Source organism: Thermobia domestica, chromosome 10, assembly GCF_964235325.1.
Source record: "Thermobia domestica chromosome 10, izTheDome1.hap1.1, whole genome shotgun sequence".
Lineage (NCBI taxonomy): Eukaryota > Metazoa > Arthropoda > Insecta > Zygentoma > Lepismatidae > Thermobia > Thermobia domestica.
Genome location: NC_137463.1, coordinates 228,583,173 through 228,601,100, shown reverse-complemented (window position 1 = coordinate 228,601,100; position 17,928 = coordinate 228,583,173). Strand labels below are relative to the sequence as shown.

The 17,928-nt window shown below is 35.7% G+C and overlaps 1 protein-coding gene across 2 annotated transcripts in view; it reads right to left on the bottom strand.

Moving 5' to 3' along the window:
- LOC145663035 (polycomb protein EED-like) overlaps nt 1-17,928 on the bottom strand; it is a 49,501-nt gene that overhangs the window by 20,523 nt on the left and 11,050 nt on the right. For both annotated transcript variants that reach the window (XM_081729174.1, XM_081729175.1), the window contains exons 2-3: nt 15,905-16,044; nt 9,667-9,838 (exon numbers count right to left, since the gene is read on the bottom strand). In XM_081729174.1, the coding sequence (XP_081585300.1) occupies nt 9,667-9,838; nt 15,905-16,044 (312 nt within the window). The remainder of the gene's footprint in view (nt 1-9,666; nt 9,839-15,904; nt 16,045-17,928) is intronic.

The following is a 17,928-nucleotide window of genomic DNA, read 5'->3' as shown; positions in this document are numbered from 1 at the left end:
TACTAAAGGAACATATTAGTAGTCTCACTTTAAAATCATAATCCACCACAAGGTGGGAGAGCCGAATTGATGCTCTGACGCAGTTATCAAATATAGGAAGTTTATGATGCCTTACTTCAAATAAGTAATGACAATAGAACCGATAGAATGGTCGTCCACGATGCTCTGTGTATAGCAAACCAGCTGAGTTACTTTTCTTTCCTTTACTCACTCGTTGTCTGATATGACTTTAAAGCATTGATTATCATGTGTTGGATGCAGTAGGATTTCTTGAAAATATATCTGGGTACTTTGAGAGGAGCAGAAATTATGCAAAGTTTAAATCTTACTTAGTTGATACGATGGACTTGGCATCAGCATTAGATACGGGTGATCCACTGATACGTAATACAGTGCAAGCTCGAAGTCGAAAGAAAAGACAGTTTCAGTACGAGGCAGAGGATGAAGCTACTGAAAACATCCACAAACAAGATACAAGATCGATTTTTATTACAAAGTTCTAGAAGTGATTGTGTTAGCTTTTAAGAGAAAGATTTGAGCAACTTAAACATCACAGCGAGTATTTCAATTTTCTTTGCGATATAAGTAATCGTAAAGATATAGCCTACCACCTGAACTTTTTGTCTGAAAAGTGTACTAAACTTACCATCATTTTAACACACGAAGAATTGAAAGATATTAACCCCAGTGATTTGAAAGACAAACTGAAAGTGTTATCCACTATAATTAAGCCTGTGAAAGTTCACAAATAATAATAATAATAATAATAATAATTTAGGAACATGACTTTGCTCCCAATGTTAGTATTGCACGTAGAATTTTGTTAATCTTGCCTGTAACAGTGACAAGTGGAGAAAGAAGTTTTTGGAAACTTAAGTTTATTAGAAACTATCTACACTCTTCTATGTCTGAAACACGCTTGAGTGGTCTAGCGACGATATCAATAGAACACAAATTGGCTAAAACATTGGACTACGTGATGTGATAAAGGAATTTGCTCATATCAAAGCAAGAAAAGTTTCTTTCAATTAAGGTATGTTAAATTTATGTATGTCTATTGTGTTTTAGTACATTATAAGGCTTAAGCTAATCACTTACATTTACCATAATTATCTGATTTACTGTATTATCTTCTTGCTCCATACTTTGTTGAAAACGCCTTTTGATATAAAATAAGCCTAAAAATTAAAATTCTTAGTCATGATTAAAGTATATTTTTAAAATTTTATTTTCTGTATGCGCTGCTCTATATTACAGATATACAGCGAAATCGAGCATACTGAATATTGTGTCAGTATAGAGTCGTTTAAATATTACGTGAACATTCCAGAAAGGTAGTTTTTTTTTTTTTTTGTTTGTTTGTTTACTTTTCCATTTTATACATGTTTTTAAATGACACTTGAACGTTATCTGTCAAAATAAGGTTTGCGGATTAAAGGGGCGGCATGTGAAAGCACCGCCCAAGGCGGCAAAATTGCTAGCGCCGGCCCTGAGTAGAGAAGCTGTGCCTTCTGATTGTTGTCTCCAGAACAGACCATAGATGTTCTATGGGGTTCATATCTGGGGATTGGGAAGGTGTGCGAAGCTGTTTCAAGGTATTATAGAGTAGCCACAATCGAGTATTTTCCGCTGTATGTTTGAAGTCGTTGTCTTGCTGAACAATAAATTGTTTTCAAGAACCATCTTCTGCGCACTAGTATGGAGATTTTCCTTTAATATGTTAATATACACTTTGTGGATCATCACTCCATCGATAAGGTGGAGACGACCCACTCCTGAGGCACTCATACAACCCCAGACGAGCACGGACCCTCCTCCGTGTCTTACTTTAGGGACGAGATTTTGAGGATTCATCTCTGTATTCACCTTGCGCCATACAATACGCCTCCCATTGGACTCGATAAAGTTAAATTTACTTTCGTCCGAAAATATGACCCTATTCCAGAAAGAAGCCTGATCCCTTATCTTTATACTCTTTTTCAAACTTTAGTCTCTTTATACGATTTGTCTTGTTCACCCAGAACATTTTCCTGGCTATCCGACCATGATACCTTGCAAATATTCCGCACTGTACTGGCTGATACTTTAACACCGCGTGTTTCCAGATCCGTTGCCAATTGCACAGCACTATTTTTTGGAACCTTTTTTCTTTCCCTAATAATGTAACGTTTATCTTGTTCACTCAACACTCTTGGTCTTCCAGTTTTTTTTTTTTTTTTTTTTTTTTTTTTTTTCACACAGTGATAGAAACATTATACATCGCAATTATTGTTTGTACTGTTGAACGAGGCCTGTCTGCAAGGTTTGCTATCTTTCTCAAAGACTTACCCTTCTTATGCAATTTAATAATTACTTTTCTTGTCTCCTCATTTGTTTCTGTTCGGTTGCTTCCCACTTTGACAGCCCACCGTGCAGTTTTTTCACTTCTATTCACAACTAAACTCATTCTGTTACTCGTCATGCTATACAGAGGTGTATACTCAGGTGAATACTAGTGAACCCCAGTTGTGGTATCTTTGTTTCGTATTCGTACGTCAGGTGTACGATCACATTTTGCGTCTACTCTATACACTTTCTACGGAATTTATTTACTTTCTGACCATTAAACTTGTCTTTGTGGTTCCTTATTGATATATTCATAAAGCTTAGTTTTCATTATTCATATTGTGTGTGTTATTACACTTCTTAAATTTTCTGTTTCTTTTTCGCAGGCATTCTCGTTTCAATAGCATAGGTGTACGAACACTTTCTGCGCTCACTGTATGTACAGTAAATACAAATTTATAATTTTTGACTTTACGAAGTGTACAATGTAATTGTTCAATAATTAACATAAGCAGGCATTCATTAATTTATATTAATATAATAATTAATAAAACTAATAAGCGGGTGATTGATGACTCAGTGGTAGAGTTTTCATCTATGGTATTCTAACCCAGGACATGTGGGTTTTCGATGGCTGATTTTGTGTTCGAAAATTTTCCCGGTGGAAGGCCTACCTTTCTTATATTTGTTCCATCATCACTCATTAACGAATTTAGTTTATCAAAACTCTATAGCCATATATTCATTCTGTCCGTCAGTGAAGCAAACAGTCTCAAGAACTATCTGATGGATTACCAATCAATTTTGGCCATGATGTACAGAGTCAATAGTTAAGAATCGAGTTCCCTGATAAATGTAATATTCAAACCGGAAGCGGTACAAATCAACCATTTCCGGTTTTAACGTTAATCATTATATAGTAAATATGGTAATAGATAGCGAGAAGCGGTTTCCAGTAATCGACATATATATAACATTCATGTAGATAGAATGTTACCCAATTTGTGCATGTGCTGAAAATAATGAGCTTAGGTATTTAGAGAGCATTTTCCACTTTAGAAAATGTGTGCTTGGTAAAGAATGTAGAGAATTAGCTGAGTCAGGCATGTAGCTAGAATATGGTAATAGGAAGGGGGGGGGGGTCTGTCACGAAATACTGTGGTTATTTACCAGGGGCTCAATCATTCTAAACTATTCTATTGGCAACATATATTGGTTCGTTTAGCCAAGATTTCTAATGGGGGGATGATATGAAATACTGTGGTTACACACCAGAGGCTCGATCAATCTAAATATTTTACTGACAACATACCCATATTGATTGGTTAGGACAATAAAATGAGGATATATTAGTAAGTATTTTAATAAGAAGCTATGAAGAAATCTCTAGTAAAAGAATATAAAAAAGTATTGAAAAAGATATAGTTTTCCGAGGTCATTCGAACGGTGTCGAGAATTTTGCGTCTGGGAAATTTGCGCCCTACCTCAAGAACAGGGAAAATTGCGCCTGCGATGTACCTCCACCGGGAAGTTGAGCCCTGCGAAATAAAAGAACCTATTGGAGCTTACGCATTTGCTCGGAGGGGCTGACATTACAGCATAAACAATCCTCCCCCCACAACCATGCCATTTGTGATTTATTTTCATTGTGGCTATATAAGGGGAGAATAAACTTCAATATAAGCCAAAAGAACACAACGGATCAACGCAATCACTGCTTCTTCCAGAGATGATTTTGGGGGAACACTGGCCTCCCCAGAGCTCTCAGAGTGCCCCCTCGGAGGAGACCAAAATAATACGTCTATAATATAATAATAAATAGAATAGTACCAGCAGTGACCCCCCTCCGGAATACTAAGTGTGCCCCCCGGAAAATGTTTTTCTGAAAGAACGACTGAACGCAATTGTGTGTTTGAATTCCAGCAAGTAAACACACTGTACATAGTTTTCTTGATAATATTACTGAACTGATTTTACATTCACTTTACATTTTCTTTTCTATATTTTGTGTCCTGAAAAGCCAAACAACTCGCAAGGATTGTGAACAGAGATATCTGGGTAGAGCCAAACAGCCTTTTGTAGATTAAATTATACTCTTTGATTATATTAATAATTATATATCAGTCATTTATACTTTTTTGTAAATTTTGTAGTATAATGAAAAATTGTATTTGTATGGATTGCCCTTTAGTGAACTAAAATTGTATTTTTTTCATTTGTTCGGAATATTATAACGGATGGAGTAACTCACTGAGACGATGATAGGCAAGCCTAGTTCAAGTGTGAGTGGAAGTTACTTTACACAATACAAAAATAAGTTGAATTGTAGGGCGCTAACATCCCAGTGCAAATATATAGCCGGCGCATTTTCCCCTCTTTTTGGGGTAGGGCGCAAACATCCCAGTGCAAATATATTGCGAGCGCATTTTTTCCTATTTTTGTGGTAGGGCGCAAATTTCCTGGGCGCAAAATTCTCTCATTCAAGGAAAATATAATGTCCGTGAAGTTGACAAGCCACTTATGTCAGACTCCATTTCGACTTTAAACGTCGCTAGTGCTACGTTAGTGTTCGATAGTGACGCAAATCGTTAGTACTTCACAGATAACGTGTGCTTTTTAAATAATGGATATAGGTCTTCTAACTGCATGCCAACACGCCCACTTCTAAGAATCATCTCAAAAATGAGGTTAACCGTTAGAGCAAGTAAGTGCTCATTAGTGCCATTAACATTAATGCCTCCATCGTACGGCCCTTTGAGTAATGATAATAGCACGCTCTTTGCTAGTCTCAATGCGTCCCTATATTCTCGCGAACATTCTGACGTGCCCAAGTTAGTTACTTTTTTTTTTTTTTTTTTTGCAACTATTGTTTATCTGTTATTGTTTATTGCTAGTCTGCAGAGTAGTCCTTACATTAATATGCCATTGTACTTGATAATCATTGCGTATTTACAAGCAGTTTGTTATTACTGTTAGAAGATATCAAAAAACAACAGATAAAATCTACTACTTAACGGTTCACATTTTTCTTTTACAGTACATAAACGATTAATAATAATAATAATAATAATAATAATAATAATAATAATAATAATAATAATACTATTCCAGCACAAAAGTTATCAATTGCATCCCACTGGCAACAAGCGACGGATATTTTAACTTCACAAAAATTAGTTTCTCACGATTTTCTGGAAAACTACGTATAACATCTTCATTATGTCAAGTTGTTTATCTCAGTGTGATATATGTCTTACCTCTAGACAATATCACAGTAAAACAAAAATTAAATATTAGAAGTACATCGTACTTTTGGACTACATCTCATTAACCATGGGAAGATTGAGTAGTGTATACTTTAGGATGTAAGTTTCAGCTTAACTTGCATCATACATTCTTAGGATTACAAAAAGGAAATTTGTTCGTTTGCGTTTGAACAAAATTCTTAGGATTACATAAAGAAAAAAAAATTTTCCGAATTCCGGAATTTTTCCGAAATCCGGATTTTTTCCGAATTCCGGAATTTTTCCGAAATCCGGATTTTTTCCGAATTCCGGAATTTTTCCGAATTCCGGATTTTTTCTAAATTCCGGAATTTTTCCGAATTCCGGAATTTTTCCGATTTCCGGATTTCCGAATTCCGGAATTTTTCCGAATTCCGGATTTTTTTCTAAATTCCGGAATTTTTCCGATTTCCGGATTTTTTCCGAATTCCGGAATTTTTCCGAAATCCGGAATTTTTCCGAAATCCGGAATTTTTCCGAATTCCGGATTTTTTCTAAATTCCGGAATTTTTCCGAATTCCGGAATTTTTCCGAAATCCGGAATTTTTCCGAATTCCGGAATTTTCCGATTTTACTTTCCGGATTCCGGAAAGTAAAAATTCCGGAATTGGCCATCCCTAATATACACACATAGAAAAGAATGAAATGTTTAACTTGATGCTCCACGCTTGTACCATTTAGGCTAAAAGAGACGGATGATTGATTAATGAGAGTAAATCATTATGGAAGAAATGGTGGAATGAGAATGTGGTAGGAAACGGAAGAACCCCGAGAAAATCCACGGACTCGACTTTGTCAACCACAAACGCGCACGACCTGGGATCGGACCAATGACCCTTCGCATCATACACGAATATAGCATGTCATTTTTCCCCTCGCGCCTAAGAGTAAGGCGTAGAAATATCGGCCACTAGCCCAATTTGGGTCCATAAGTAGTGAAAGTTACTAGAATTTAACGATCATGCTTTAATCTCATTGGAATTGAAACAGGAATACATATATACGCTTAATAATTTCGAATTTAACATTACACAATTATACACCATGGCTAAGACTATATAATGTTTACTCCATAGGATGGTGATCCAGATAGAGCAAGCATTATTTTTGATAGTCGTAAATAGGACGTTTGCTCGAGCGTTGACGATGAAACAAGTTATCCGAAGAAAGCTCCTTTCAACGCCAACTACACATAAGCAAAAATTCTACGTACAACTTTTAGAGACACAAAAGATTCAGCATCATATTTTCGGAAAATTAATGAATTACACACATAATAAGTAAAGTAAATTTTGCACCATGCACTTAAACGAATCACCACGAGGCGTGAAGGGATGACATGCACAATCGCAGAAAATACTCGTCAATCGATTCGAAAATTTTAATTATATTGATACTTACATAGCCTTAAAGTGGGATATAACAATTAAGGTAATACGACATATAGATGTTTCTTATGTTGTGAGAAATAATTCGATTCTGTTAAGTGTAGAACATAATTACGCAGTGTCTTGTTGCAGCAGGGTAGAATGTGCTGTTATATGTCCATCTTGTTGGCGCCAAGTAGTTTGTCTCCCGCTAAATCTCTTCAGCTCTCGCTGTTCGCGTGGGTTTCACGCGTTAAGTGACGTAAGAGCGGACAGAGCTATGATTGGCTGAAGAAGTGTTGATCAAGGTCACTCCGCCCACATGCATCCGATGAGTGAGAACACACACACACTCACACATAGAAACGTCGTCTGCTAGTATATGCTAGTCCTTTTAAATTAAAAAGAGAGTTAAACTGCTTGAACTGCATATTGCCAAAATGATGCATAAATGAGTTTATGACAACTATAATGATGATGTGAATGACAATGATGGAATGATGAAAGTAGGAGGAAACAGGTAACCTCGAGAACCCACACACACTGTGTTTATTTACTATAAAGCCTATTTGGCGAGAGCTGGGATCAAAACAGGGATCCCACGCGCCTGAGGTGAGCGCTCTACAACTGAGCCACTGCGGCCCTAATGATAATAATATTGAAATTCTTCATGACCGAAACTGATTGCCAATTAAAGTTATTTTCTTCTCACTGTTCGCGACAGAATCGGCCAGTTAATATTGACAAATGCTGCACGTTACGTGTGAGAATGCGACGAAGGCTGCATTCCCATCCCCTCATCCAAGTCCGCAGTCAAAGATGTATTTGTCGATGCTTAACCCTTTGCTATTCTGTCGAATGTAACTGCGACGTTATACTAATATCGGATATACTTAAATGTAGGCATTTTACAATATGTGGATTAACTGCTAAGAGCATGGAATAATTAAATAATAAAAGATTTTTATTAGTTCTTTAATTTTTTATTTTAAGTGATATTCTCTTTTGCCGACCTTAACCGAGTTGCTCTCACGGCCAACTCCTATCGCACTTGATAATATGGCGCAATTTCGGCCATAAGCAGAAAAAGACGCAGTGTATATTACGCACAAAATTAATGCCTTACACGAGTTTCCATAAGACTACTGTCTTATTGTAACGACCATCCCTTTATTCTTTACCGTGAGTCTGTGGTCGCATAGAACACCACGTACTTTCTTCAATTTCGTCAACCCCCTTGATTTCTGTGTGTTATTTCCACGTTCAAATCACTATGTCAAGACCGAACTGTTTCTCGGATCCAGAAATAATGGATTTACCCAAATCTACATAAACCATTAGGCAAAAATTTAGTCCATTTCTGCCATCCCAAAACATATATTTTAAAAAGCATTTATATTGTCAAAGTTATGTTGTAAAATCGCTTTCTTACACCTGAAATCGGATTTATTATTTTTTTTTTTTTTTATTTCGTACAAACTGCTACTTAAACTTTATATCCTTGAAACCGAATTCTCTACAAATCAACCTTAATTTTTGTCCCAGTGTCGATAATTAGACAAACTATCTTCTTGTATATATAAAAGTTTCAAAAATATAAAATTTTAATGAATCTACGAATGCCTCGGAGTAGAATTACTCTACGTTTTGTTCTAGAAAATTTCAACTTTCTTTTGATATTTTTATATTAGCCGTAGTCTAGAGTTCGAGGAAAATATTTTTAAAGATTCCAGTTACCAACACCCAACCGTTTTGGAAATCTGGTTTACAGAGGAAAACAGTTCAAGCCTGTTTTAACCTTAGGTTCACTTTTCGTAAACTCCATCCTCTCCTCAGCCTAGGATTCAATGAGTAAACTGATACAAAATTTCAAGTTCTGCACCCAAGAGTTCCAAAGATCGCGGAGAAGTTCAAGGAAAGTTTTAAACTCTCCTTCTTTCCTTTGTGATTGCAATTTTGTAATACTCTACATCATCCTCAGCCCATCGTTCAAGGAGAACATTTATATTAAATTTTAAGCTTTTGTGCATAAGAGCTCCGAAGATCTCATACGTAAAAGTCGAAGAAAATGTTCAAATATCCTGTTTTAACCCGTAAATCATCTTTACTTCGTCAGTTTAGGACACATGGGAAATATTTATATTAAAAAAAATCTAGTTTTTGCGGCAGTGAAATCTGGGTAACGGCAAAAATATTTAAAAGCACCCTTTTCAATCGTATTAAAAAAAAAAAAGTCATATTTACAGTCTAAGGTGTAAGGAGAACATTTACATAAAATCTGAAGATTCTATACCTAATAGTTTCGAAGATCTGACGAACAACAAAAAGTTATTCAAGCCCACCTATTCCCCGTTAGGGCCCACACTTCGCAAAATATTTTATCTACAGCTTAGAGTACAAGGAAAATACAATTATACAAATTCCACGGTTCTACAACCAAGTTTCAGAGATCTGTCAAAAGGCAAAAAAATCATTTGAGGATTGTTATCCTCTCTTAGGACTCGCATTTCAAAAAATTCCGTTTTATCTACAGCTTGCAATGCAAAAAGAACACTTTTAAAAATTTCGAAGTTGTATGCCTAATAGTTTTGGATATCTGGGAAACGACAGAATGTGAACTTTACAATAATTTTTTCGATTAAATTGTAAAAAATGACTTATTAGATATATTATCTGAAAGCAAAGGATACATCAGGATCAGCATAACACTGAAGCAGTTTCATTCCACTTCCTTCCAAGCATTCATATATAGTTACACGGTTGCTTCCCACAGCAGCAAAAATTAAAGGCTGTCCTTCTCTCAAATGATGATTAAACTGTGCACCAAATAAAGGTTGTCCGTGATCCTCTTTCACGCTGCATCTGTTAATAAAGAAGAGAAAGTTAAAAAAATACACTATACAAAGGAACAATTATTGGCAAGAGACTCAAAAACGAGACTGACATATTTAACACTGGATGATGCAATTGTGTTGTGTTACCTCCTTCTGTGTTACACCATTCATTATTACTTGAACAGCACTGGTAAACAGGGTTGGCAAAACATGGTTTTTATTGAGAAAAAAAAACTTTTTTTTTAAAAAAAAACCCAGTTTTTTTCTTTGTTTAAATAATTTGCTCTATGTATTTATATAACATATGGACAAAAATACGTTTGTTTGGCCTTGGTGTCATTATCCAACAATCGCGTTATGCTGAAAGGGATCACATAAAATTGTCCTTCATTTGAACTCGAAACCGGGACTAATTGAATACAAATGCGATACATCTGTCGACTCACTTACAAAGGAAAAATGAAATGAAATGAAATCTTAACGCCCCACGGTTATGCCGGTTAGGCTAAAGGAGACGGTGATTATGAGAAATGAATGAAATGGTGGAATGAAGAAAGGGGAGGAAACGGGAGAACCCCGAGAAAACCCACGAGCACGGTGTTTGTCCACCACAAAATTCACACGGCGCGAGCTGGGATCGAACCAGGGACACCAAGCACCGGAGGTGAACGCTCTACCACCGCGCCCCCTCACTCACAAAGGACTCCTGATACAAATACATTGTACTGATCCTTACATACTTGTTAATATAATTGTCAAGAGTCATTTCAGAAAAACAAAAAGATGAACAGTTGCACAAGTGAAACCATTATACAGAATTACATATGGACAATTTTAAAATACTGCAGAGTACTGTAATTTAGTCTAAGTTAGTTCACTACGACTTTTATTAGTCCAAGCTAAAGAAATACGACGACTTAATTTGCATATCAGTAAGAAAATTGAATAAAGATACGAATTATTTGAGTCCACTTTGGCTCTGACCCATTTATACATAAAATGATACCAAAGATACTTCTGATTTCAGTAAATGCCTCTCGTGGGGTTTGTATGACCCCCGAAAAAAAGTACGGCATTTCAATGTATTTTATCAATAGTAAACATTATTAAAACGAAACAATACGAGTTGTGGCAATTAAATAACGAGACTGGTGTCATAAATGTGATGTACTGCAAAGAAAGTTACAATTGAGGCGTGCCTTCCATTGTTCAAGGCAATGCTGTAGATCATCAGATGTCACCCTGTTCAACAACTCTGCCGTTTTTCGTTTCACCTCTTCCACAGACTGAAAATGCGTTCCCTTCAATGCACTTTTCACTTTTGGGAATAGATAAAAGTCACAGGGAGCCAGGTCTGGGAATACGGAGGATGGCTGAGCACAGGAATGCGTTTGGCTGTTAAAAACTGCTTCACAGAAAGGGCATTATGAGCAGGTGCATTGTTTTGGTGGAAGATCCATGTATCGTTCTTCCACAAATCCGGCCTCTTCTTTCTTATTCTTTCCCTCAGCTTGATTAGGAGTTCTTTGTAGTAGGTCTGATTCACCGTTTGGTCTTTTGAATGTCTTTTTGTTCCTAAGAGGTTTTTCGGGACAATTTTTGCACAAACTTTCATCATGTTTAAATTGTCATGCAAAATTTATCTTACTGTCTCCTTGTTAATGTTCGTCATGTCTGCGATCATCCGAATGCTCAGACGTCTGTCTTTCCGCACAAGTTCATTAATTTTTTGAACATTTTTGTCCGTTCTTGAACTCAAAGGGCGGCCGGGTCGTTCATCATATTCAACCTCCTCCTTACCTTCTGAAAACCGTTTGTGCCATTCGAAAACTCGCGCACGTGACATAGCATTATTACCATACACCTCTTTTAACATTGCACAACATTCCGTGTTTTTTTTTTTTTTTTTTTTTTTTTTTTTTTTTTTAATTTCACCAGAAATTTGATGTTAGTGCGCTGCTCAACTTTACTGTTCACCAGGATTCCGTCACTACTACAAAGAAAAGATTCAAGCCTGCAAAGAAAACAAATGCTTGCAGAATCATGAAACAAACAGTGGCTGCTAATGAAGGTTCAAGATCAACAACACATCATTAGCCACCTCCCCCCACGATCCTGCGTGACAGGAGGTGGGTAGTCTTGTTATTTAATTGCCACACCTCGTATTTAGAATTTTTCTTTTATTGCAATTGCATAACAATAACAAACTATAAAAAATCACAAAAGAAACATTCATAAACTTATAAAAGAAAATTGCTTTTGTAGTATAATCTCTTTGAGTAATGAATGGGAAATTTAGGTCTGAATATAATACGAATAATATACGAGAGTGAAAGGTGATAACTCACAAACGTGTGTTCATCTAGATTTTACGAACATTTACGATTTTTGGTTTAAACCAGCCAACCCTGCTGGTAAATGTCATAGGTTGTGAAGTAAGTTTTCAGTAGGAGTTTCAAATTGGCGAGGGGCGTGGGAGACCCGGGTTCGATTAACGGTGGGAGCTCATGTGGTTCGGATTCCACGTTAATCAGTAGGTCCACGTCTCATATAGCCTCGCTGCTGAACGGGACGTTAATTTAAAATCACCTCACCACCTCAAATTGGCGAGGAAGACAAGGGGCTTGTTGAAATATCGCCCCCGGAAAACAGAAAAGTGGTAAGCGCCGTTCTCCTTGATTTCCAACTAAGTGCATACCACTTCATGTTCAATGTTCGCAGAAACGAGACAAGTCGCAGGAGACAATATGAAAGGTCTGCAGTGTAAACTGAATTCTATAGAAGAATGAAAGAATCGGAATTAATTAGTATTTCATTCGTTTTTTTGCTCCCTTTAGAAATTTGCAGTCTGGCGCTTAGCAACTTTCTGCTTTCATGTGGCGATATGGAGTTTTCAAAAGTAAGACGGATGCAGAGGTATTTTTCTCTAAATACTGTAAAATTACCTTCAAGGGCAGTAGTTTTCATACCATAATTTAGCACACGGGATTCGGTTTTCTCCCACAATCTCTATTATATAAGCCTTGTATACATAAAGTCACTATAATTGTGTATGAAGACTAATACAAAGTTCTCTATGTAGTTTGTCTGGGTAAAAAGGTGTCTCAAGGCCAGGCAGCCAAGGGAAGAATACCATACAGCTCCAGGCAAGCAAAGAGAGACTGAAGTTCCATAGGATTCCAGGCAAGCTAAGCGAGAAAGGAAACGCAGAGCTCCAGACAAGCTAAGAGAGCAGGAATGACCACCGAAGCTGATACCGATGAAGGTCTTCTGAACAGCGATGATGTTAGTGATCCTTTCGTCACATGACTTGATGATGAAAATGCTTGTCGTCTGCTTCCTGTAATAGTGTAGTAGGAGAGCACGTGTTTTTGTTTCAAATAAGAAGCAGACGTTGGTGTTGACAAATACAGATCACGTGTAGATACTACAATACTGTCAAAAGTTTTTATTCTATTTATTTTTAAGTACTGCTCACTCCTACAACTTTATAACATTCTTTTAAACGAATAACAATTCGAATAAGAGATGAATTAAAATAAACTGTATTCTTAAAATATTGATGAAAGTACTACATGGGGATGCGTCTTGACTGAACTCTTAACAATCATTAGTTTGCTTTGTTAAACTGGACCTTTATGTTTTTTTCCATGATCAATTCTGTATTACACGAAACATACAGTAACGTAGAATCCAAAGTAAATGTAGCAATCCTTATTGCGAGTCGAATCAGAATTACATGCACAGAAGTTCGTGTGCTAGCTATACGAGAACGAGGGCCTCTGTAAAACCCTTCCAAAGATCAAAAGTAAAAAAGAATACAGTTAGCAGCTGAATATTTGGGAATGTTAATTAGCTGTTTGGCTTCTATTTAGAGTCGTTTGCTAATTAAAGATTATATTGCTAGGATTTCTCGATTCGGAATTTTGCGTCCCAATATAACTATCGAGATTGTTAGTCAAACACAACTTCCTAACCTTGGCTCGCGTCAAATTAATTAATTAATATTGAACTTAAATTATTGTTTCAAAAGTAATTCGTTGATTAAGGTGATGACTACTGATTAGATGTGGCCATTTTTTTGATTTTTTAAATTGAAGTATGGTTTATTGTGCTTTGAAATTACCTAGATAATATATAAGTAAATATATAAATTACGGGATTTGCTTCAAGCTTATTGGGAAATTATTTAATTTACTCGGTTGACTGTTGACTTGCTAGTCAGGATTAAATTTTGCATTTTTTAAATTAATTTTATTTTATTCTTTGAAAGTTAAGCTTGTTCGGCAATTAATGTGACTGTTTGAAAACAAAAGCCTTCCAATCTTACAAATCTTTGCTGATAATAAAGGCACGAATGAATTGGCGAAATTGTTGACATTGTTTAATGAATAAACTTGAATTTTATATACATACAGTGCCTAAAAATTATTTTGTTGTGTTCCCTTTATTATTACTTCTTTCAATTTTTACTAGAAATTGCTGCTAACGTTAATAAAATCTTTCTATATTAAATTTTACTAGTTTGGTATTGAAAAGTTACTTCTGTTAATCTTTAAGTATTGTTACCTACTGTCTTAGATTTCTAGTAAAATTTGTGCTTATCTTTGCGTTTTGCGATTGACTTTGTATTTCAGGAGCACGATTGTGTTAATCAAAGCCCTTTACTGTATTAAGTTTAGCCGAACTGTCCTTTCTAGTAGTAAAAAAGTTGGATGACTTAGATGGTTGTTCATTTTTAAGTGTGGCGGCGTTACAAGTTTCTTCCAAGCACCTGCGTGAGCAGCGATTAACACCAGCCACGAGGAAGAGCACAATGTTACAACAGCTGATTGTTGACGTCAGAATGCATAATACTTGTTACAAAACAACTAGATTAGTATATATTATTTCCTTCTATTTTTCTTTAAATTTTACCGTCCATTTACTATTCTTTTGTTTCTTTTTTAGAAAATAAAAGAGAAAACAGAAACTCCGTTATTTTCATAATTAAATTATATAAAATAAGTCTATTCCACATCAATAACCATAAGTTTCTATTCAATCCAATAAAATTCTATGATCGTTGAGGCCAAACAGAAGGATGCACCAAAAGTTCGGACACAAAAATGAAAATCCATTGATTTTACTGTGGCGAAGAAGCAAGGTCGTCATACCAGCTAATCTGTATTAACGTTTTGATGAATTAAGACTTGATACTGCATCTATTCCCATACACGGAATTCCTGGAAGCTGGTCTGATAGGCCTATCAAAGAGGTAACTTTTTTTTTTTATTTTGAAAAGTTTAATTATCGGAGAAATTTATCTCCATGAAATAATAAAATTTCCGGGGAAGCCTTTAACTCCATAATATTGTATTGAGATATACTGTGCCAGAAAAACAGAATTCGCAAAATCAGACATTGGACTCTCCACAGTTACCTGATTACAGCTACAAAGTACTTAATTACTAGGTTTTAACACCTATCCGTTCGAAATTCAAATAATTATTCGAGAAACTTTAGTCACGCACAATATTCTTTACAATATACTGACATTTTTAGTCGACATTGTTTTCTTCACAAGATTTTACGCTTAAAACATTGTAGATCTAAATTAATTTGTTTTTTCTTCTTCTACATACCATTTTAAAGTTACAGTATTTTCGCCTACATTTTAAATACTGAAAATGAGTAACGAAATGGTCGAAAAAAAAAATAAGAATAAAAACTTAGGATTATTTTGATAAATAAAAAAGTAAATACTCGAACACTCATTTTGAGCGAACTATAACATTTCGAAGGCTAATTTTATAGAAAAGGAATTTTGAAGGAGTTTCATTTCAAATAAACATTTTCTTTAACGTAATATTGAAAAGCACAAATATTTAAATATTCACCAATGTGGACTTCAAGACATTGCTATGTTTTCTTCTTTCTTTATTTTAAATACTTTATTCAATAAGATGTCTGTATGCTGCGTCTTCTGTATCTATTGAGTTGGGATAAATAAATGAATAAATTAGTTTTATATTAATCACCATTATTATTTCTGTTTTCAGCATTATTATTAAACAATAAATAACTTAAATAATTTCATTTCAATACGACTTACGTGAATTTGTACTGTAGTTTCATATTTTTATGCATATACTTCTTCCTCCCGCGCCTTCCCTTTCTACCTCTGTTAGTGGGAGTTTCACTTCGGGAAGTATTGTCTGTGGTAGATGCACTACCTACACTGGATGTTTCATCCTGCAACATAGGATGTAAACCACACAAATATAGAATGCAAACAAATAAGTAATAATACTAAGATTGTAAATAATCCGAATAACCTAGCAAGTTAATCAGTAAATCAACTAGAAAGAAACATTTAAAAAAAAAAAAAAAAAAAACTACTTAACCATCTCCCAATTACAGTATTCACGTGGATAAGAAAATCGTTCATATTAACAACATATCAAGAACACACCTTTTACGGACACTAAAATAAATGTAATTACATACTTTTGTTCCGAGCTTAGAAGTTGTATTCAGTGTAATGCAAATCTATCTACAAGAACAATGCAACGAAATTAGGGATGTACGGATACCACTTTTTTACCGATAGTCGATACCAATACTTTTGGACACATTTCTTATATATTATCACGAATTTTCAGAATAATGAAATGATCAACATTGCAATAGCGTATATTAGATATAAGGCCAAAATTTGACATCCTGTGAAGATATGTGTATTTGGACACATAATGAAACATTTTATTTCGGACTTTGGGACATTTTATTTTAAAATTTAATGCAGTAAAAAGCATCATCGTTTATTTAATGTTGAATCACTTTTCGTTAATTTTCATTTACTTTCTTGCTATCTGTTTATTCCTTCTACACATGTAATTTCTTAATCAATACAATTGACAGATTGTTTCCCTGTCAGCACTCCTATCATCACCTCATCTTTGGTTAATCTATGAGCACGCACTTTTCATCGAGTCTGAAGAAATAGTAAACGACCCAGGACATTAACCCGGAAGAGATATTGAACAAAAACCATTTAGAGACTTTTGGAAGGGGTAGTCCGGTTTAGATTGGAGAAGAGTCAACATGTAGGAACACGAGCTGCAATTCCGAGTTCACGAAAAGTTTACCTTGCTCTAACCTAGAGAGCACATTGTCTTAGCTAACGTCATAGCTGTCAACTACGATGGATAATATGTTAAAGAGCAATTTCGATTTTTGTCTTCGCAACGCTGGTTTTTCTGCCCGGGTTTCGCAGACTCTTAACTCATGACTACCTGGACGCCCAGTAGACCAGAGAGAAAGGATGGACGGACACCAATCCACTGGAAGAATCGTCGAGGAGGAAACACCGAGACCTTCAAGTAAGTGCAAGTAGATTAACCAATTCTAAAAGTTGTTCCCTTCTCACCCTTTTCAACCCCTTTGACATCACAATCTGTTTCTTTTGTATATGCTCGATTTTATTTGTACGCAACCCAGGTCAGATCCTGTACTTTAAGCTCTACCAAATTCAGCGTTTACGAAATCCTGGGCGCTACTTGTCAGTTCTGACATTCCCAATTACACAATTAATTAGCACGTTATCTGAGCTTTCAGACTGACAAGGGGCAACTGCACATGGCGGAAATGTGGTTTTACCCTTAATCTTGTGTACTGCACATTGTGGTGTTTACGCCTTATTTATAACTGTTAATCTTATGTGGATACACACATATTTGTAACCCACGACTTTTCTCATCTAGCTAAACATAATTAGGTTTCATTTTTGCATTAGTTTGCTTTCCGCCCACCGTTAGAATTTGCTGAAATTCTATTTGTTTTACCACCCTCTCAATTTGTCGCGTTATTTTGTTCTTTTGTGTGCATTATTAAACACACTATTTAGAGATTTCACAGAAAATGGTGCATTCTGGCATTATGGCACAAGCTCGACTTACGTCTCTGGACTCGATTGTGCGCCCCACATTTTTTCATGGCAAGTATGGGGAAGACATTATTCGTTCCTTTGAGCATTTTGAACCTTACTGCGTCGTTTACGAGTTTAACGCAGTCAAGAAACGTCATTTGCTTCCATATCTATTACGGGACGTGGTCCTGGCGTGGTTTTTAGCATTA